Source organism: Symphalangus syndactylus, chromosome 17 (genome assembly GCF_028878055.3).
Source record: "Symphalangus syndactylus isolate Jambi chromosome 17, NHGRI_mSymSyn1-v2.1_pri, whole genome shotgun sequence".
Taxonomy (NCBI): Eukaryota; Metazoa; Chordata; class Mammalia; order Primates; family Hylobatidae; genus Symphalangus; species Symphalangus syndactylus.
The window spans coordinates 10,449,261-10,464,613 of NC_072439.2; the positions used below are offsets into that span (position 1 = coordinate 10,449,261).

At 55.5% G+C, this 15,353-nt stretch overlaps 2 protein-coding genes across 2 annotated transcripts in view; both read left to right on the top strand.

Moving 5' to 3' along the window:
- The window catches only part of AZU1 (azurocidin 1), a 99,694-nt gene that overhangs the window by 49,292 nt on the left and 35,049 nt on the right, over positions 1-15,353 (top strand). The gene's annotated exons all lie outside the window — the stretch shown is intronic.
- Positions 1,078-4,112, top strand: LOC134733279 (uncharacterized). Its single transcript, XM_063622291.1, has 4 exons — positions 1,078-1,102; positions 1,166-1,306; positions 2,043-2,210; positions 3,727-4,112. Exons 1-4 carry the CDS (start codon positions 1,078-1,080, stop codon positions 3,999-4,001), a joined length of 609 nt encoding a protein of 202 aa, XP_063478361.1. The 3' UTR covers positions 4,002-4,112.

Genomic DNA, 15,353 nt, shown 5'->3' on the forward strand with positions numbered 1-15,353 from the left:
GGCGATTTTCGGACCCCAGCTTCCAGAGAACAATCTCAGGTCCACCACGTGGAGAGGTTGGCAGATGCTCCTGCTGAGGGCCGACAGACATCATCCCCGCTTAATCCTGCTTTTTCCTTCCATGAGGAGGTCAAAGTCACACCGCAGGGCCAGGCCCGGTGGCTCATGCCTGTAATCTCAGTACTCTGGGAGGCCAAGGTGGGCAGACTGCCTGGACCCAGGAGTTCGAGACCAGCCTGGGCAACATGGCGAAATCCCATCTCTACCAAAATACAGAAAATTAGCCGGGCGTGGCCAGGCATGGTGGCTCATGCCTGTAATCGCAGCACTTTGGGAGGCTGAGGCGGGCGGATCATGAGGTCAGGAGATCGAGACCTTCCTAACACGGTGAAACCCCGTCTCTACTAAAAATACAAAAAATTAGCTGGACGTAGTGGTGGGCACCTGTAGTCCCAGCCACTCGGGAGGCTGAGGCAGGAGAATGGCGTGAACCCCGGAGGCGGAGCTTGCAGTGAGCCCAGATCGCGCCACTGCACCCCAGCGCAGTGTTGCCTGGGCAACAGAGCGAGACTCCTTCTCAAAAAAAAAAAAAAAAAAAAGAAAAAGAACAAAAGAAAAGAAAAGAAAATTAGCCGGGCGTGGTGGCACACACCTGTAGTCCCAGCTACTCCGGAGGCTGAGGCAGGAGAATTGCTTGAACCTGGGAGGCGAGGGTTGCAGAGAGCCGAGATCGCGCCACTGCAAGTCCCCGTCTCAGAAAAACAAAGTCGCACAGGAGAGTTGCGTCCACCCCCTGGGCCACGGGACAGTCGCCACAGACCAGGCAGCTGAATCCCCGCTCTACGGACAACTCCATGGAGGCTGGGGCAGTGAGACGCTCCGACAGACACAGGCCCCCAGGATCCCACCCCATCCGTCTCTCCCTCCCTGCTGTCCCTCTGTGAGCCACACCCTGGGGCTGTCAGCGGCAGTGACGGGGGCTGCAAGGTCTGCGAACAGAGGGGGCTGAGTTTCCAGCCAGGCTGCCTGGGAGGGTGGCTTTAATCCCCACCTAGGTTTTGTCTTAGAAGCAGTTGCATGGCTGTGTTCCAGGCTGTCCAGGGTTCAGGCTGAGCCACCATCTAGGTCCAGGCCTCATCTAGGTCCAGACCTCAGTGTCCATCAGGACCCAGCCTGCCCTGCAAGCGGACGTGTGATCTTTCGACCTCCGTCAACCCGGGAGACGAAGCCTGGAAGGGCGGGAGTTGGGCCCTGGCTGGAGGCCTGGACATCCATCCGGAGAGGCGGAGTGGCCTCGGGGCGGCGTGTGAGTCTCCAGGGAAGATGCAGGGGACACGCTGGGTGGCCGGCGGCACGAGTGAGGCTCGGGGTCCCGCAGCCCCCCGTGGTGTGGGTGCCTGGGTTTGGGGGGGTCCTCGAGGAGGACAAGGGAGGGAACTGAAGGGGGCCAGGACACCCAGTAGCTTGGCTGTGGGGCCTCTGTGATATGCTAAGTCCCTCCTGCTCACCACTAAACCCAAGACGAAAAGGAATTCCTGGCAGAGTCCAATTTAGAGTCAACAAACAAACAATGTGGGAAGGAGAGAAGGAATCCCAGGAATGTGGGCGGGGTCCTCCTCCCGCCGGGGCCACCCTGGACCTGGTGAGAAATCGAAGGTCCCCCAAGGACCGACGTCCAGGCGTCAACAGCCTCTCCGTGCAAACCAGACAACGCTGCAGGAACTGTGGTTGGAGAGACCGTGCAAGCTGCCCCCAACCCTCCCGCCTCTGTTTCTTTCTGTTTTATTACCTCATTCTTGGCTGTGAGGCAAAACAGGAGAAAACGAGAAGGTGGTCCTGGAGGGCCCGACCGAATTTGCTTTCGTGACAGGGTCAAGCGCCCTTTCCTCGCCGGCCGCAGCCCTCACCGAAGGGGATTTGGGGGCCTCTGGGCAGGAGTCCTGAAGGCTTTGAATTGTTCAATCTCTGGGGGTACAGGAACCCCTACGGAAGGTTTCAAAGACAAGAGATTCGCAGAGAGAAAAAAACCATGCACTTTGCAGGTTGGTGGCGGAATCTGGTGATTCAAGAAAACGTGTTTCTAAAGCCTCGGCCGGGCCGCGCCTGGGCTGTCTGCGGTGCTCTTCCGGAATTCTCTACAATATCTGGAAGTGACCAGGAAAATTCCAGAACCCAGAGGCTGCGCCGTGGAGATAAACTTGGGCATCTGGGTATGTTTGTTTTTATTGTTAGGACCTATTTTATCACAAGCAAAAAAAAAGGAAGCTGCCCAGAAATCCAGGGGGGATGGAAGGCGACGGGGCCTGCAGTGGCCCAGCGGATTCTAGAATTTTCTTCTAGGAAGATGCCCGGGAATTTTAACCCTGTTGGCTCGACCCAGAAGCTCGGGGTGGCGGGTAAAGGATCACTGTGGCCTGCCTGCCTGCCCTCCTTCCTTCCTTCCTTCCTGGAGTCTCACTCTGTTGCCCAGGCTGGAGTGCAGTGACGTAATCATAGTTTGCTGCGGCCTTGACCCCGCTGGCACAAATGAGCCTCCTGCCTCAATCTCCTAAGTAGCTGGGACTACAGGCATATGCCACTACGCCTGGCAAAAATTTTTTTTTTTTTTTTTTTTGAGACAGAGTTTCGCTCTTGTGGCCCAGGCTGGAGTGCAATGGCACAACTTCAGCTCACCACAACCTCCGCCTCCCAGGTTGAAGCGATTCTCCTGCCTCAGCCTCCCAAGTAGCTTGGATTATAGGCATGAGCCACCACGCCTGGCTAATTTTTGCATTTTTAGTAGAGACGGGGTTTCGCCATGTTAGCCGGGCTGGTCTCGAGCTCCTGACCTTGTCATCCACCCACCTCGGCCTCCCAAAGTGCTGGGATTACAGGCGTGAGCCACCGCGCCCGGCCCATTGTTTTTTTATTTTTGTAGAGACAGGGTCTCGCTCTGTCACCCAGGCTGGCATGTAGTGGCAAGATCACATCCCACTGCAGCCTCGACCTCCTGGGCTCAAGTGATCCTCCTGCCTCAGCCTCCTGAGTAGCTGGGACCACAGGCATACGCCAGCACGCCCAGCTAATTAAAAAAAAAAAAAAAAAAAATTTAGCAGCCAGGCACGGTGGCTCACTCCTGTAATCCCAGCAATCTGGGAAGCTGAGGCGGGCAGATCACTTGAGGTCAGGAGCTCGAGACTACCCCCGTCTCTACTAAAAATACAAAAATTAAAAAAAAATTAAAAAAAAAATACAAAAATTAGCCGGGCGTGGTGGCGCACATGTAATCCCAGCTACTCCGGAGGCTGAGGCAGGAGAATCGCTTGAACCCGGGAGGCAGAGGTGGCAGTGAGGTGAGATCGTGCCCCTGGGCGACAGAGGGAGAATCCATCTCAAAAAAAAAAAAAAAATTTCCAGATGGAGTCTCGCCACGTTGCCCAGGCTGGTCTGGAATTCCTGAGCTCAGGTGATTCTCTCACCTCAACGTCCCAGGTTGGTGGATTACAGGTGTGAGCCACGGTGCCTGGCCCTGGCTTTTCCTCTTGTTTGTCAGGCTCTGCTGTTGTGATAGGAAGGCTTGAGCACTTTGAAGGGGCGGCTGGTGTGCGGGGTTGGGGAGGATGGCAGCGATAGGAGGGAGGTGCTGTTGGCATGTGTGGAATGTGGCATTGGCGCTGGCCGGATGTGTCTGTGTGCGCTGACTGCGTGTCCGATGCCAGGGCCTGTGTTCCCCCTGCACGTCCCCAGGAAGGAACTGCTGGACCAGCGGAATGAGGGGCCAACGCCAGGGGCAGCACCGCCCGGCCACAGAGGACTGTGGCCCCACAGATGACGCCCTCGGCTACCAGCTTCTGCATCTGGAAGACGACCAGGAGGAGAAGGGACGGTCTGCAAGTGTTCAAAGTGATGTTTCCAAGCCAGGCGAAAGCAATGTTTCCAAGCCGGGCGTGCTTGTAATCCCAGCACTTTGGGAGGCTGAGGCAGGCGGATCACCTGAAGTTGGGAGTTTGAGACCAGCCTGACCAACATGGAGAAACCCCGTGTCTACTAAAAATACAAAATGAGCCAGGCATGGTGGCACATGCTTGCAATCCTAACTACTGGGGAGGCTGAGGCAGGAGAATCACTTGAACCCGGGAGGTGGAGGTTGTGGTGAGCTGAGATTGCACCACTGCACTCCAGCCTGGGCAACAAGAGCGAAACTCCGTCTCAAAAGAAAAACAAAAAACAAAAAAGAAAAACACCTCTGTAACATCCAAAATACTAACCAGTTGTTACCTCTAGATTTTTTGGGGATGTTAGATTTCTCCTTTGTTGCCAATGCTACTTTTATTTTTATTTATTTATTATTATTATTATTTTTTTTTTTTTTTGAGATGACATCTCGCTCTGTCACCCAGGCTGGAGTGCAGTGGCACGATCTCGGCTCGCTGCAACCTCCACCTCCAGGGTGCACACCATTCTCCTGCCTCAGCCTCCCGAGTAGCTGGGACTACAGGCACCCACCACCACACCCAGCTAATTTTTTGTATTTTTAGTAGAGACGGGGTTTCACCATGTTAGCCAGGATGGTCTCGATCTCCTGACCTTGTGATCCAGCTGCCTCGGCCTCCCAAAGTGCTGGGATTACAGGCGTGAGCCACCACGCCCGGCCCCTTATTTATTTATTTATTTTTTTTGAGACGGAGTCTCGCTGTCGCCCAGGCTGGAGTGCAGTGGCGCCATCTCGGCTCACTGCAGGCTCCGCCCCCGGGGTTCACGCCATTCTCCTGCCTCAGCCTCCCGCGTAGCTGGGACTACAGGTGCCCGCCACCACACCCGGCTAATTTTTTGTATTTTTAGTAGAGGCGGAGTTTCACTGTGTTAGCCAGGATGGTCTCGATCTCCTGACCTCGTGATCCGCCCGCCTCAGCCTCCCAAAGTGCTGGGATTACAGGCGTGAGCCACCGCCCCCGGCCTAACTCTTATTTTTAAATGTTGGGCTACACAAGTCTGGGAAATGTGAAATTAGTTTTCAAGCATATCAGGGAAAAAATGGATACAAAAGTCTTGAGGACCACTTAAGAAATGAACAATAGCAGGTATGTAACAGTTATACTATGCTGCTACCTTGTAAAACATTTTAGAAACATCTGTTCCTCCCCCCGCCCCCCAGCCTGGTGGCTCATGCCTGTAATCCCAGCAGTTTGGGAGGCCCAGGTGGGCAGATCACAAGGTCAGGAGTTTGAGACCAGCCTGGCCAACCTAGTGAAACCTCATCTCTACTAAAACTACAAAAATTTAGCCAGCTGTGGTGGCACACGCCTGTAATCCCAGCTACTTGAGAGGCTGAGGCAGGAGAATCGCTTGAACCCGGGAAACGGAGGTTGCAGTGAGCCAATATCTCACCACTGCTCTCCAGCCTGGCAGCAAAGCAAGACTCCGTCTGAAAAAAGAAAAAAAAAAAGAAAGAAAAAGAAAAAAGAAACATCTGTATCGTCCTTGTAGATTCTGGGGGTTGGAAATAGGCTTTGAAAAAAGTCCCGAAGCAAATGGAGCAAACTTTGAACTGCTTGCATACCTGAGAGAGGCCAGGGGTGCAGCGCAGGCTGATTTTATATTCTTCCAGGGTCGTGTGAATTTCTTGCAATTATACATAGTAATTTTTTCACCAGGATTTAGTATATTAGCATGTTTTGGGCTGGGCACGGTGGCTCATGCCTGTAATCCCAGCACTTTGGGAGGCTGCGGTAGGTGGATCACAAGGTCCGGAGTTCAAGACCACCCTGGCCAACATGGCAAAACCCTGTCTCTACTGAAAATAGAAAAATTAGCCGGGCGTGGCAGTGTGTGCCTGTAATCCCAGCTACTCGGGAGGCTGAAGCAGGAGAATCGCTTGAACCCAGGAAGCGGAGGTTGCAGTGAGCTGAAATCACACCACTGCACTCCAGCCTGGGCAACAGGGCAAGACTCCGTCTCAAAAAAAAAAAAAAAAAAAAAAAGAAGCATGTTTCATAGCAAGCCAACTCAGAATAAAAAGAAAAAGAAGTAGAAAATATAATCCCAATAAAATACATTGAAACAAATATGTACACACATATATATGAGCTTATGCTTTGTTTTGTTTTCCGGAAGACAGAATCTCGCTCTGTCGCCCAGGCTGGAGTGCAGTGGCGCGATCTCAGCTCACTGCAACCTCCGCCTCCCTGGTTCAAGGGATTCTCTTGTCTCAGCCTCCCGAGTAGCTGCCATTATAGGTACTACCACGCCCGGCTAATTTTTGTATTTTTAGTAGAGACGGGGTTTCACCATGTTGTCCAGGCTGGTCTCAAACTCCTGACCTCAAGTGATCCTCCCGCCTCTGCTATTTATTTATTCCTTTTTTTTTAAATTCTTTTTTGCTGTTGTTATTTTCATCTCATCTTTCTTTTGCTTTTTTTTTTTTTTGAGACGGAGTCTCGCTCTGTCGCCCAGGCTAGAGTGCAGTGGTGCGATCTCGGCTCACTGCAAGCTCCGCCTCCCGGGTTCACGCCATTCTCCTCCCTCAGCCTCTCCGAGTAGCTGGGACTACAGGCGCCTGCCACCACGCCCGGCTAATTTTTTGTATTTTTAGTAGAGACAGGGTTTCACCGTGGTCTCCATCTCCTGACCTCGTGATCCGCCCGCCTCGGCCTCCCAAAGTGCTGGGATTACAATCGTGAGCCACCGCGCCCGGCTCTTTTGCTATTTATTTAGAGACAGGGTTTCGCCATGTTGCTCAGGCTGGTCTGAACTCCTGGACTCAAGCCATCTGCCCACGTCGGCCTCCCAGTGTGCTGGGATTACAGGAAGGAGCCACTGTGATCAGCCTGAAAGTGTTCATTTTTTAATTTTTAATAGAGATGGGGTCTCACTGTGTCACCCAGGCTGGTCTGAAACTCCTGGGCTCAAACCATCCGCCCACCTCGGCCTCCCAAAGTGCTGGGATCACAGGTGGCAGCCACAGCGCCCGGCCCCAAACCCCTCCTTGGACAAGCACCTGAGCCGCCATGGCCCATAGGCCCATCAAAACCAGAGCAAAAGGTAACTGTGATACAGCCTCCACTCCAGCCCCACGGCCCAGCCCCAGGCCACCCGAGCCGGCTGTCGGTGACCTGAGACCAAGTGTGGTTTCCTGCTATAAACTATTGATGCCTGAGCAGTCACCTCCAGGAGCTCCCGGCTTGGCCGGGTGTACTGGGTTCCCTGTAATGAAGCCCGGGGCAGCTGTGGCCTGGAGGGTGTCTGCTCCACCTCCGTCCTGGGTCCGCCTGGGCTCTCTTCCTTCTAGGCCTGGTTCCCTCCAAAATTAGCTTCCTATCCGGATCTCACATCCCCTCACGATGGAAGGCCTGACGTCTGGGGAGACACAATGTCAGGGTCACTGTGAGGTTTTTATTTATGTATTTTTATTTTTATTTATTTGACACCGAGTCTCACTCTGTTGCCCAGGCTGGACTGCATTAGTGTGATCCTGGCTCACTGCAACCTCCACCTCCCGGGCTCAAGCGATTCTCCTGCCTCAGCCTCCCAAGTAGCTGGGACTACAGGCACCCACCACCACACCCGGCTAATTTTTTTGTATTTTTAGTAGAGACGGGGTTTCACCGTGTTCGCCAGGATGGTCTCGATCTCCTGACCTCGTGATCCGCCCGCCTCGGCCTCCCAAGGTGCTGGGATGACAGGTGTGAGTCACCGCGCCCGGCCTCGACTTTATTTATTTACTCATTTTTTTTTGTTTGTTTGAGAGAGAGAGAGTCTCACTCTGTTGCCCAGGCTGGAGTGCAGTGGCATGATCTCAGCTCACTGCAACCTCCACCTCTCGGGTTCAAATAATAATTCTCCTGCCTCAGCCTCCCGAGTAGCTGGGATTACAGGTGTGCACCACCACACCCAGCTAATTTTTATATTTTTGGTAGAGACAGGCCTTTGCCCTGTTGGCCAGGCTGGTCTGGAACTCCTGACCTCAGGGCATCCACCCGCCTCAGCCACCCAATGTGCTGGGATCACAGGCATGAGCCACCGCGCCTGGCCTGACTTTATTATTTTTTTACAAAGAGCAGACCTTCCACCTGCCATGGATAAAACGCTGAGGTCTAGAGGACACTGGAGACAGAGTGTTCCCCAGAACAAGCCCCGGGCGCAGCAGCCTGCAGGGCTGGGGTCTCCACTCCCGGGGGGCGTGCAGCGGGGCCTGCCATCCCCTCTGTGCCCCCTCCACCGCCGCCAACCCCCACCCCCACTCTGCAGGCTTGGCCGCTGACCCTGTGGTCGGGCTGGTGAACAGATGGCCGCTGGATCACTGACAGCCCGGCTCACGTTCCCTCTCCCTATCGAGACATCTTCCTTTTAATAAATTTTGCAAGGCAGTGGAGGGGGGCCAGCACTCCGGCCCATATCTGTCTCCGGTCCCCGTCACCACGCAAGGCCCCAGCACGGCTGGCCGGCCTCAGTCCCCGCAGGATGAATGGGCTTCCAGGGCCTGCCGGGACCAGGTAAGCAGGCCGTGCGGCTTAAAACACAAATACACTCTCGTCTCTGGAGGCCAGAAGTCTGAAGTGAAGGTGTGCGAGGCGCCAGGCGAGAACCCTCTCGGCCTCTTCCAGCTCCTGGTGCCAACGGCCACCTCTGACCCTCCTGGACTTGTGGCCGCTTCCCTCCCAATTCTGCCTCTGCCGCCCCACAGCGGTCTCCTCTGCATCTGTGTCCAAATTTCCCTCTTCTCCTGAAGTCGCTGCAGTGGTGCCCGCCCTGATGATCTCATCCTAACTAATTACATCTGCAGAAACTCTATTTCCACATAAGGTCCCCTTTGTAGGTGCCTGGGGTTAGCGCAAAGACAGATCTTTGAGGGAACTCAATTCACCCCACCCCGGGGAGTTTGCCTTTGTGGCTTTCTCCTCTGCGGCCCTGGCTCCCCGAGTGGCCGGCCCTTCCCCCTCAGATCAAATTCTGCCTCCTCAGCGAGGCCTTCCTGACCCTCCCGGGTCCTTCCTGCCTTTCTCTCTGGCTGCGGCTGTTTCCTGCGGGGCTGGCTGCAGCTCCCGGCGGCGCCCTGTCCTGTACCTGTTTCGTGTCCATCGTCGGCAACCCCAGCTTCTAACACAGTTCATTGCCCGCGGGACCTCCCAGCAAGAGGCAGGGACCTAGTAGGCCCTGCGTCTCCTTCCGAACCACAAGCTGCTGTGGGTGGTCACTTGACAGAAAGACCCCTGCCCCCACTTCCTTATTTGTTTGTTTGCTTTTTTTGTTGTTTTAGAGACTGGATTTTGCCCTGTCGCCCAGGCTGGAGTGCAGTGGCGAAATCTCGGTTTACTGCAGCCTCCATCTCCTGGGCTCTGGTGAGCCTATAGCCTCAGCCTCCCGAGTAGCTGAGACCACAGGCGGGCACCACCACTCCCAGCTAATTCTTTGACTTTTTTTTTTATAGAGACAGGGTTTTGCCATGTTGCTTAGGGTGGTTTCAAAGTCCTGGCCTCAAGAAGCAATCCTCGTGCCTTGGCCTCCCAAAGTGATGGGATTACAGGCATGAACAACTACACACTTCGCTCCTTTTTTTTTTTTTTTTTTTTTTGGAGACAGTGTCTTACTCTGTCACCACGCTGGAGTGCAATGGTGCGATCTCAGCTCACTGCAACCTCCGCCTCCCAGGTTCAAGCAATTCTCCTGCCTCAGCCTCCGGAGTAGCTGGGATGACAGGCATGCACCACCACACCCGGCTAATTTTGTATTTTTAGTAGAGAAAGGGTTTCACCATGTTGATCAGGCTGGTCTTGAACTCCCGACCTCAGGTGATCCACCCACCTCAGCCTCCCAAAGTGCTGGGATTACAGGCGTGAGCCACCGCACCCGGCTGAGACAGGGTTTTCAGGCAACCCGCCCGCCTCGGGCTCCCAAAGTGCTAGGATTACAGCCGTGAGCCACTGGGCCTGGCTTTATTTAATTTTTTGAGATGGGATTTCACTCTGTGGCCCAGGATGGAGTGCAGTGGTGGGATCCCAGCTAACTACAGCCTTGAACTCCTGGCCTTAACGGATCCTCCCACCTGGGCTTCCGAAAGGGCTGGGATGACAGGTGTGAGCCACCACCCACCCCAGCCTGGATATTTCATAGAAATGGGATCACACGGGGCCAGGCGAGGTGGCTCACGCTTGTCATCCCAGCACTTTGGGAGGCCGAGGCAGGCAGATCACCTGAGGTCAGGAGTTTGAGACCAGCCTGGCCAACATGGCGAAACCCCATCTCTACTAAAAATACAAGAATTAGCTGGGCGTGGTGGCGGGTGCCTGCAATCTCAGCTCCTTGGGACTCTGAGGCACGAGAATTGATTGAACCAGGAGGCGGAGGTTGCAGTGAACTGAGATCGCGCCATTGCACTCCAGCCTGGGCAGCAAGAGCAAAACTCTGTCTCGATAAAATAAAATAAAATAAAATAAATGGGATCACACGCTGTGTGTTCTTCTGTGTCTGGCGTCTCTCACGGAGCGTGACGTCCTCGGGTGCATCCGCGCTGTGGCCTGGGTCAGTGCCTGGGTCAGAGCCTGGATCCTTTTCACAGCTGAGTTGTGCTCCACGGTGGATGGCCTGCGCTGGGTCGGTCTTTTCTTCCACTGACGGGAATTTGGGTGGTTTCCACATTTGGCCTCCGTGAGTAACACTACGATGAACCTTCATGTACGCGTTTCTGTGTGGATGTGTGTTTCCCCTTCTCCCAGTGGCATGCATAGGAGGGGAATTGCGGGGTTCCTGAGGGCCGGCCCCCAGTGCTGGTGCATCCCCAAGCCAAGCCCCACCCCTCCATTTTTTTTTTTTTTTTTTGAGACGGTCTTGCTCCATCACCCATGCTAGAGTGCAATGGCCCCATCTCGGCTCACTGCAACCTCCGCCTCCTGAGTTCAAGCAATTCTCCTGCCTCAGTCTCCCGAGGAGCTGAGGTTACAGGCACCCACCACCATGCCCGGGTAATTTTTGTATTTTTAGTGGGAGACGGGGTTTCACCGCTTTGGCCAGGCTGATCTTGAACTCCTGACCTCAGGGATCCACGCGCCTCGGCACCCTCTTTGGAAATTCCCAGCAAGTTCTCTGCCTGAGTTCAGACCCACAGGGCCTCTTAGGGGAGTGGGGAGGGTCAGGGCCCAGCTCTAGGGGGAAGGGGAGAGGGTCAGGGCCCTGCTCTAGCTGAACTCCCCTGGGGGGAGTGGGGAAGGTCAGGGCCCAGCTCTAGGGGGAAGGGGGGAGGGTCAGGGCCCTGCTCCAGCTAAACTCCCCTGGGTGGGGTGGGGAAAGAGGGTCAGGCTGGGGAGGGGAGCACAGGATGGCGGGGTGCCAGGCCTGGGGTAGAGGCGGATGGGGTGGGGAAGGGTGGGTCTGGGCAGATAACGCTGTGGCCTTTTCCTGTTGGCCTGAGGGCCCAGGGTGGGGGTGGGGAGAGGCTGGTCTCACTGAGGTCTGGGCATAGGGAGGTGTCCTGGGATGAGAAGACTCTTGAGAAGTGACTTTGATAATTCAGGGGCAGGGCCTTGGGCCCCCCACCCCTTGCAGGGACAGGGGTCCTTCTCGGGGTGGGGGATGAACAGAGACTGGAAGGGGTGGGGGAGAAAGGAGTCAAGGGGCTAATTTAAAGGACCCCTCAGCTCACGCCTGTAATCCCAGCACTTTGGGCAGCTGAGGCAGCAGGATCCCTTGAGCCCAGGAGTTTGAGACCAGCCTGGGTAACATGGCGAGATTCTGTGTCTACAAAACATTTTTAAAAATGAGCCAGGCGTGGTGGAACTACTTGCCTACAGCCCCTGCTAGTGAGAGGCTGAGGCAGGAGGATCACCTGAGCTGGGGAGGTTGGGGCTACGGTGAGCCGAGATTGTGCCACTGCACTCCAGCCTGGGCAACAAAGTGAGACCCTGCCTCAAAAAAAAAAAAAATAAAAAATAAATAAAGCCCCCATTCCCTTTAGGATCCCTACTTCCTATACCAACCCACTGTCCCAGCTTGGAGGGGTGGGACCAGCCTGGAGCTGCAGCTGATTGCCAGAGCACAGAGCACAGGACGGAAGTGGTTCTGCATCGATATAGTGAGGCCAGGGAATAGCAGTGCATTCCTGTCCGTGAGTCCTGGCCGTCAGGCCTTGGAGTGGCCTCACTGAACCCCCACTCCAAGCTCCGTTCAACAGAAATCCAGGAAATGGGCCGGAGAGGCTGGGAGACCAGCCAGGAGACCAGCCCCAGGCCGTGCCCCGGATCCTTGAGCCCTCACTTTTGTAATTAACGTTAATAAACCTGTGCTGGCCGTGGGAGCACATGCCTGTCATCCCAGCACTTTGGGAGACCAAGGTGGGCAGATCACCTGAGGTCAGGAGTTCGAGACCAGCCTGGCCAACACAGTGAAACCCCATCTCTACTAAAAATACAAAAATTAGCCAGGCGTGGTGGCGGGCGCCTGTAATCCCAACTACTCAGGAGGCTGACGCAGGAGAATCGCTTGAACCCGGGAGGCGGAGGTTGCATTAAGCCGAGATCGTGCCACTGTACTCCAGCCTGGGCAACAGAGTGAGATTCCATCCCTCCCCCCAAAAAAAACAAAAAGGAAAAGAAAAAAAGAAATCTATGGAACTGCTCATGGGGAGAAGGGACTGGCCTGGCCCTGCCACTCATGTTGACGAAGAAGTAAACTGAGGCATGGCCCTTCCCTCCCCCATCAGAACTGAAAGGTGTCTGAGGCCCCAGCAGCCCCTCTGCCCGAGATTCGCTGGCTCTGAGGCCCCAGCAGCCCCTCTGCCCGAGATTCGGTGGCTCTGAGGCCCCAGCAGCCCCTCTGCCCGAGATTCGGTGGCTCTGAGGCCCCAGCAGCCCCTCTGCCTGAGATTCGGTGGCTCTGAGGCCCCGGATGTCCTCACTCTACCCCCCGTTTCTCCTGCCAGGCTCAGAGTATCATTTTCAAAATGGTAACCAGCAAACCAACGTGATTCTCGCACAAAGGCAAGGTGAGCCTGTTTCTCGCTCACCCTGAATCATTCATGAAGGAGGCAGCTGGCCTGCGGGCTGGGATGGGAGACAGGAGAGGAGAAAGACAGAGGCTGGGCTCTGCTCGCTAAATAAATCAGGTGCCCATGGGAGCCCCTGGGCATCTTCCCGCACTGGCATCTTGCATATGACGGCTGACCTGTAAATTGCTAGGCCCTCGGCCATGGTTACGGTTAGGCCAGCCCAGGAAGGACACTGGTTTCAGGTGACCTGGGTGAGATGGAGGCGGTTGCGGGGGGTTGGTTCCTGGGACCAGGCCGCCATTGCAAAACCAAAGGGCCTGCTTGTACCTGCTACTGCCCTCTAAGCTTCCGGTGGTGGGTGGGGCTGAGGGGCTGAGGGGCTGAGAAAGACAACCACATCCCAAACTCTGGAACCCGTGAACAAGGCTTCATTTGGAACACCAGTCTTTGAAGGCACCATTAAGTGTCTTGAGATCACCCTGGAGCATGCAGGTAGACCCTAAATTCCGGGACATACATTTTATTTTTCACTTTTACTTTTTTTCTTTTTTTGAGACGGCCTGTTACTCTGTTGCCCAGGCTGGAGTACAGCAGCATAATCTAGGCTCACTGCAGCCCCGCCTCCCGCGTTCAAGTGATTCTCCTGCCTCAGTCTCCCGAGTAGCTGGGATTACAGGCACAAACCACCACGCCCGGCAAATTTTTGTATTTTTTGTAGAAACGGGCTTTCACCACGTTGGCCAGGATGGTCTGTCTCCTGACCTCATGATCTGCCTGCCTCGGCCTCCCAAAGTACTGGGATGACAGGCGTTTGTTTTCATTTTTGTTTCTTTAGAGACCGAGTTTCACTCTTGTTGCCCAGACTGGAGTGCAATGGCGCAATCTCAGCTCACTGCAACCTCTGCCTCCTGGGTGCAAGCGTTTCTCCTGCCTCAGCCTCCCGAGGAGCTGGGATTACAGGGCGTGCACCACCACGCCCGGCTAATTTTTGTATTTTTAGTAGAGACGAGGTTTCTCCATGTTGGCCAGGCTGGTCTCGAACTCCGACCACAGGTGATCCACTCGCCTTGGCCTCCCAAAGTGCTGGGATTACAGGTGTGAGTCATTGCACCCGGCCAGACACTGTCTTAAAAAAATAAAAATAAAGAAAGGAACTGGACAGGTGGCTGGTGATGTGGGACTTGTGGGGTAAGGGGTGGCCTCGGGTTTATACTTTGAGCAAGACAGGAGCTCTGGCAGGGCCACGATCGGAAGTGGGTTTTAACACGATTCCGATGGGTTAGACTGGTGCTTGGAACCTGGTGGTCTCTACTGCTGCCAGCTGCCACTCAGACCCCCTGCCCCTGCCTGTCTGCTTTCAGGGTGGGGCCCATCACAGACAGAAGTGGCTCGCTCTGGGGGTCTCCAGGGGAGCAAATCCACAGTAACACACTGGGCTTCTCCCAGATCCACCAGACATTCCTGATGAGTGACCCTGGCTGCAGCTGGCTCTTGGTGAGTCTCTGTTGACCGGCTGGTTCGGGCCAAAGGACCTTGCCGTGTGAGGCCTCCATGGAGTTCGGCGGCCACCCCTAATCCGAGCTGGAATCCTCTGGCACCGGACGCCCGGCGGGGCTCCAAGGCTCCTGGGCCCACGCCAGGCCCCAGCCTGAAACGTACCGCTGCTGGAATAAAACACGCCAGAGAAGCAGGGCGTTAGGCTCGCCTGGATTTGGGGAAATGAAATTGTCATGTCTTCTCCCTCCGTAGGTTGGTGCTAATGAAAAACCCCCTTTTCAGCATGGACTAAATCCCGCTAATTCTATTTAGGGAGCAGTGTCTACTCCGGGCCGGGAACTGCTCCGGCTTCCAACGCAGCCTCGTGAGGGTCTCAGGTGTGGAGGGCCGGGGTCATCCCCTCACCCTGGGATGGCTCCCAACCCGCTGACCTGGCCTCCCCGACAGGCACCCCCACAGCTCTGTCAGACTCTTTACGCGATCAGCGCTCCTGGGAACTTTCGTTTAGGGTGTTTTCTGCTGCTGGGATGGTGGCCCGGGAGGGACCCTCCTGGGCCCGGCCCTCAGTTTCCCCAGCCGTAGGCTGGTAGCTGTCCAGGCCACAGTTTCCCCAGCTGTAGGTCAGTGGGCCGTGGACTGTACGGGGCTTGGGCCTCAGCTTCCCCAGCTGCAGGCGGGTGGCCATGGACTGTGGACTGTGCGTGGCCTGGGCCTCAGTTTCCCCAGCTGTAGGTGGGGCGGCTGTGGACTGTGTGTGGCCCGGACCTCAGTTTCCCCAGCTTTAGGCCGTTGGCCGCGGACTGTGCAAAGTCCAGGCCTCAGTTTCCCCAGCTGTAAGCGGGAGGCCGCCCACTGTACAAGGTCCAGGCCTCAGTTTCCCCAGCTGTAAGCGGGCGGCCGC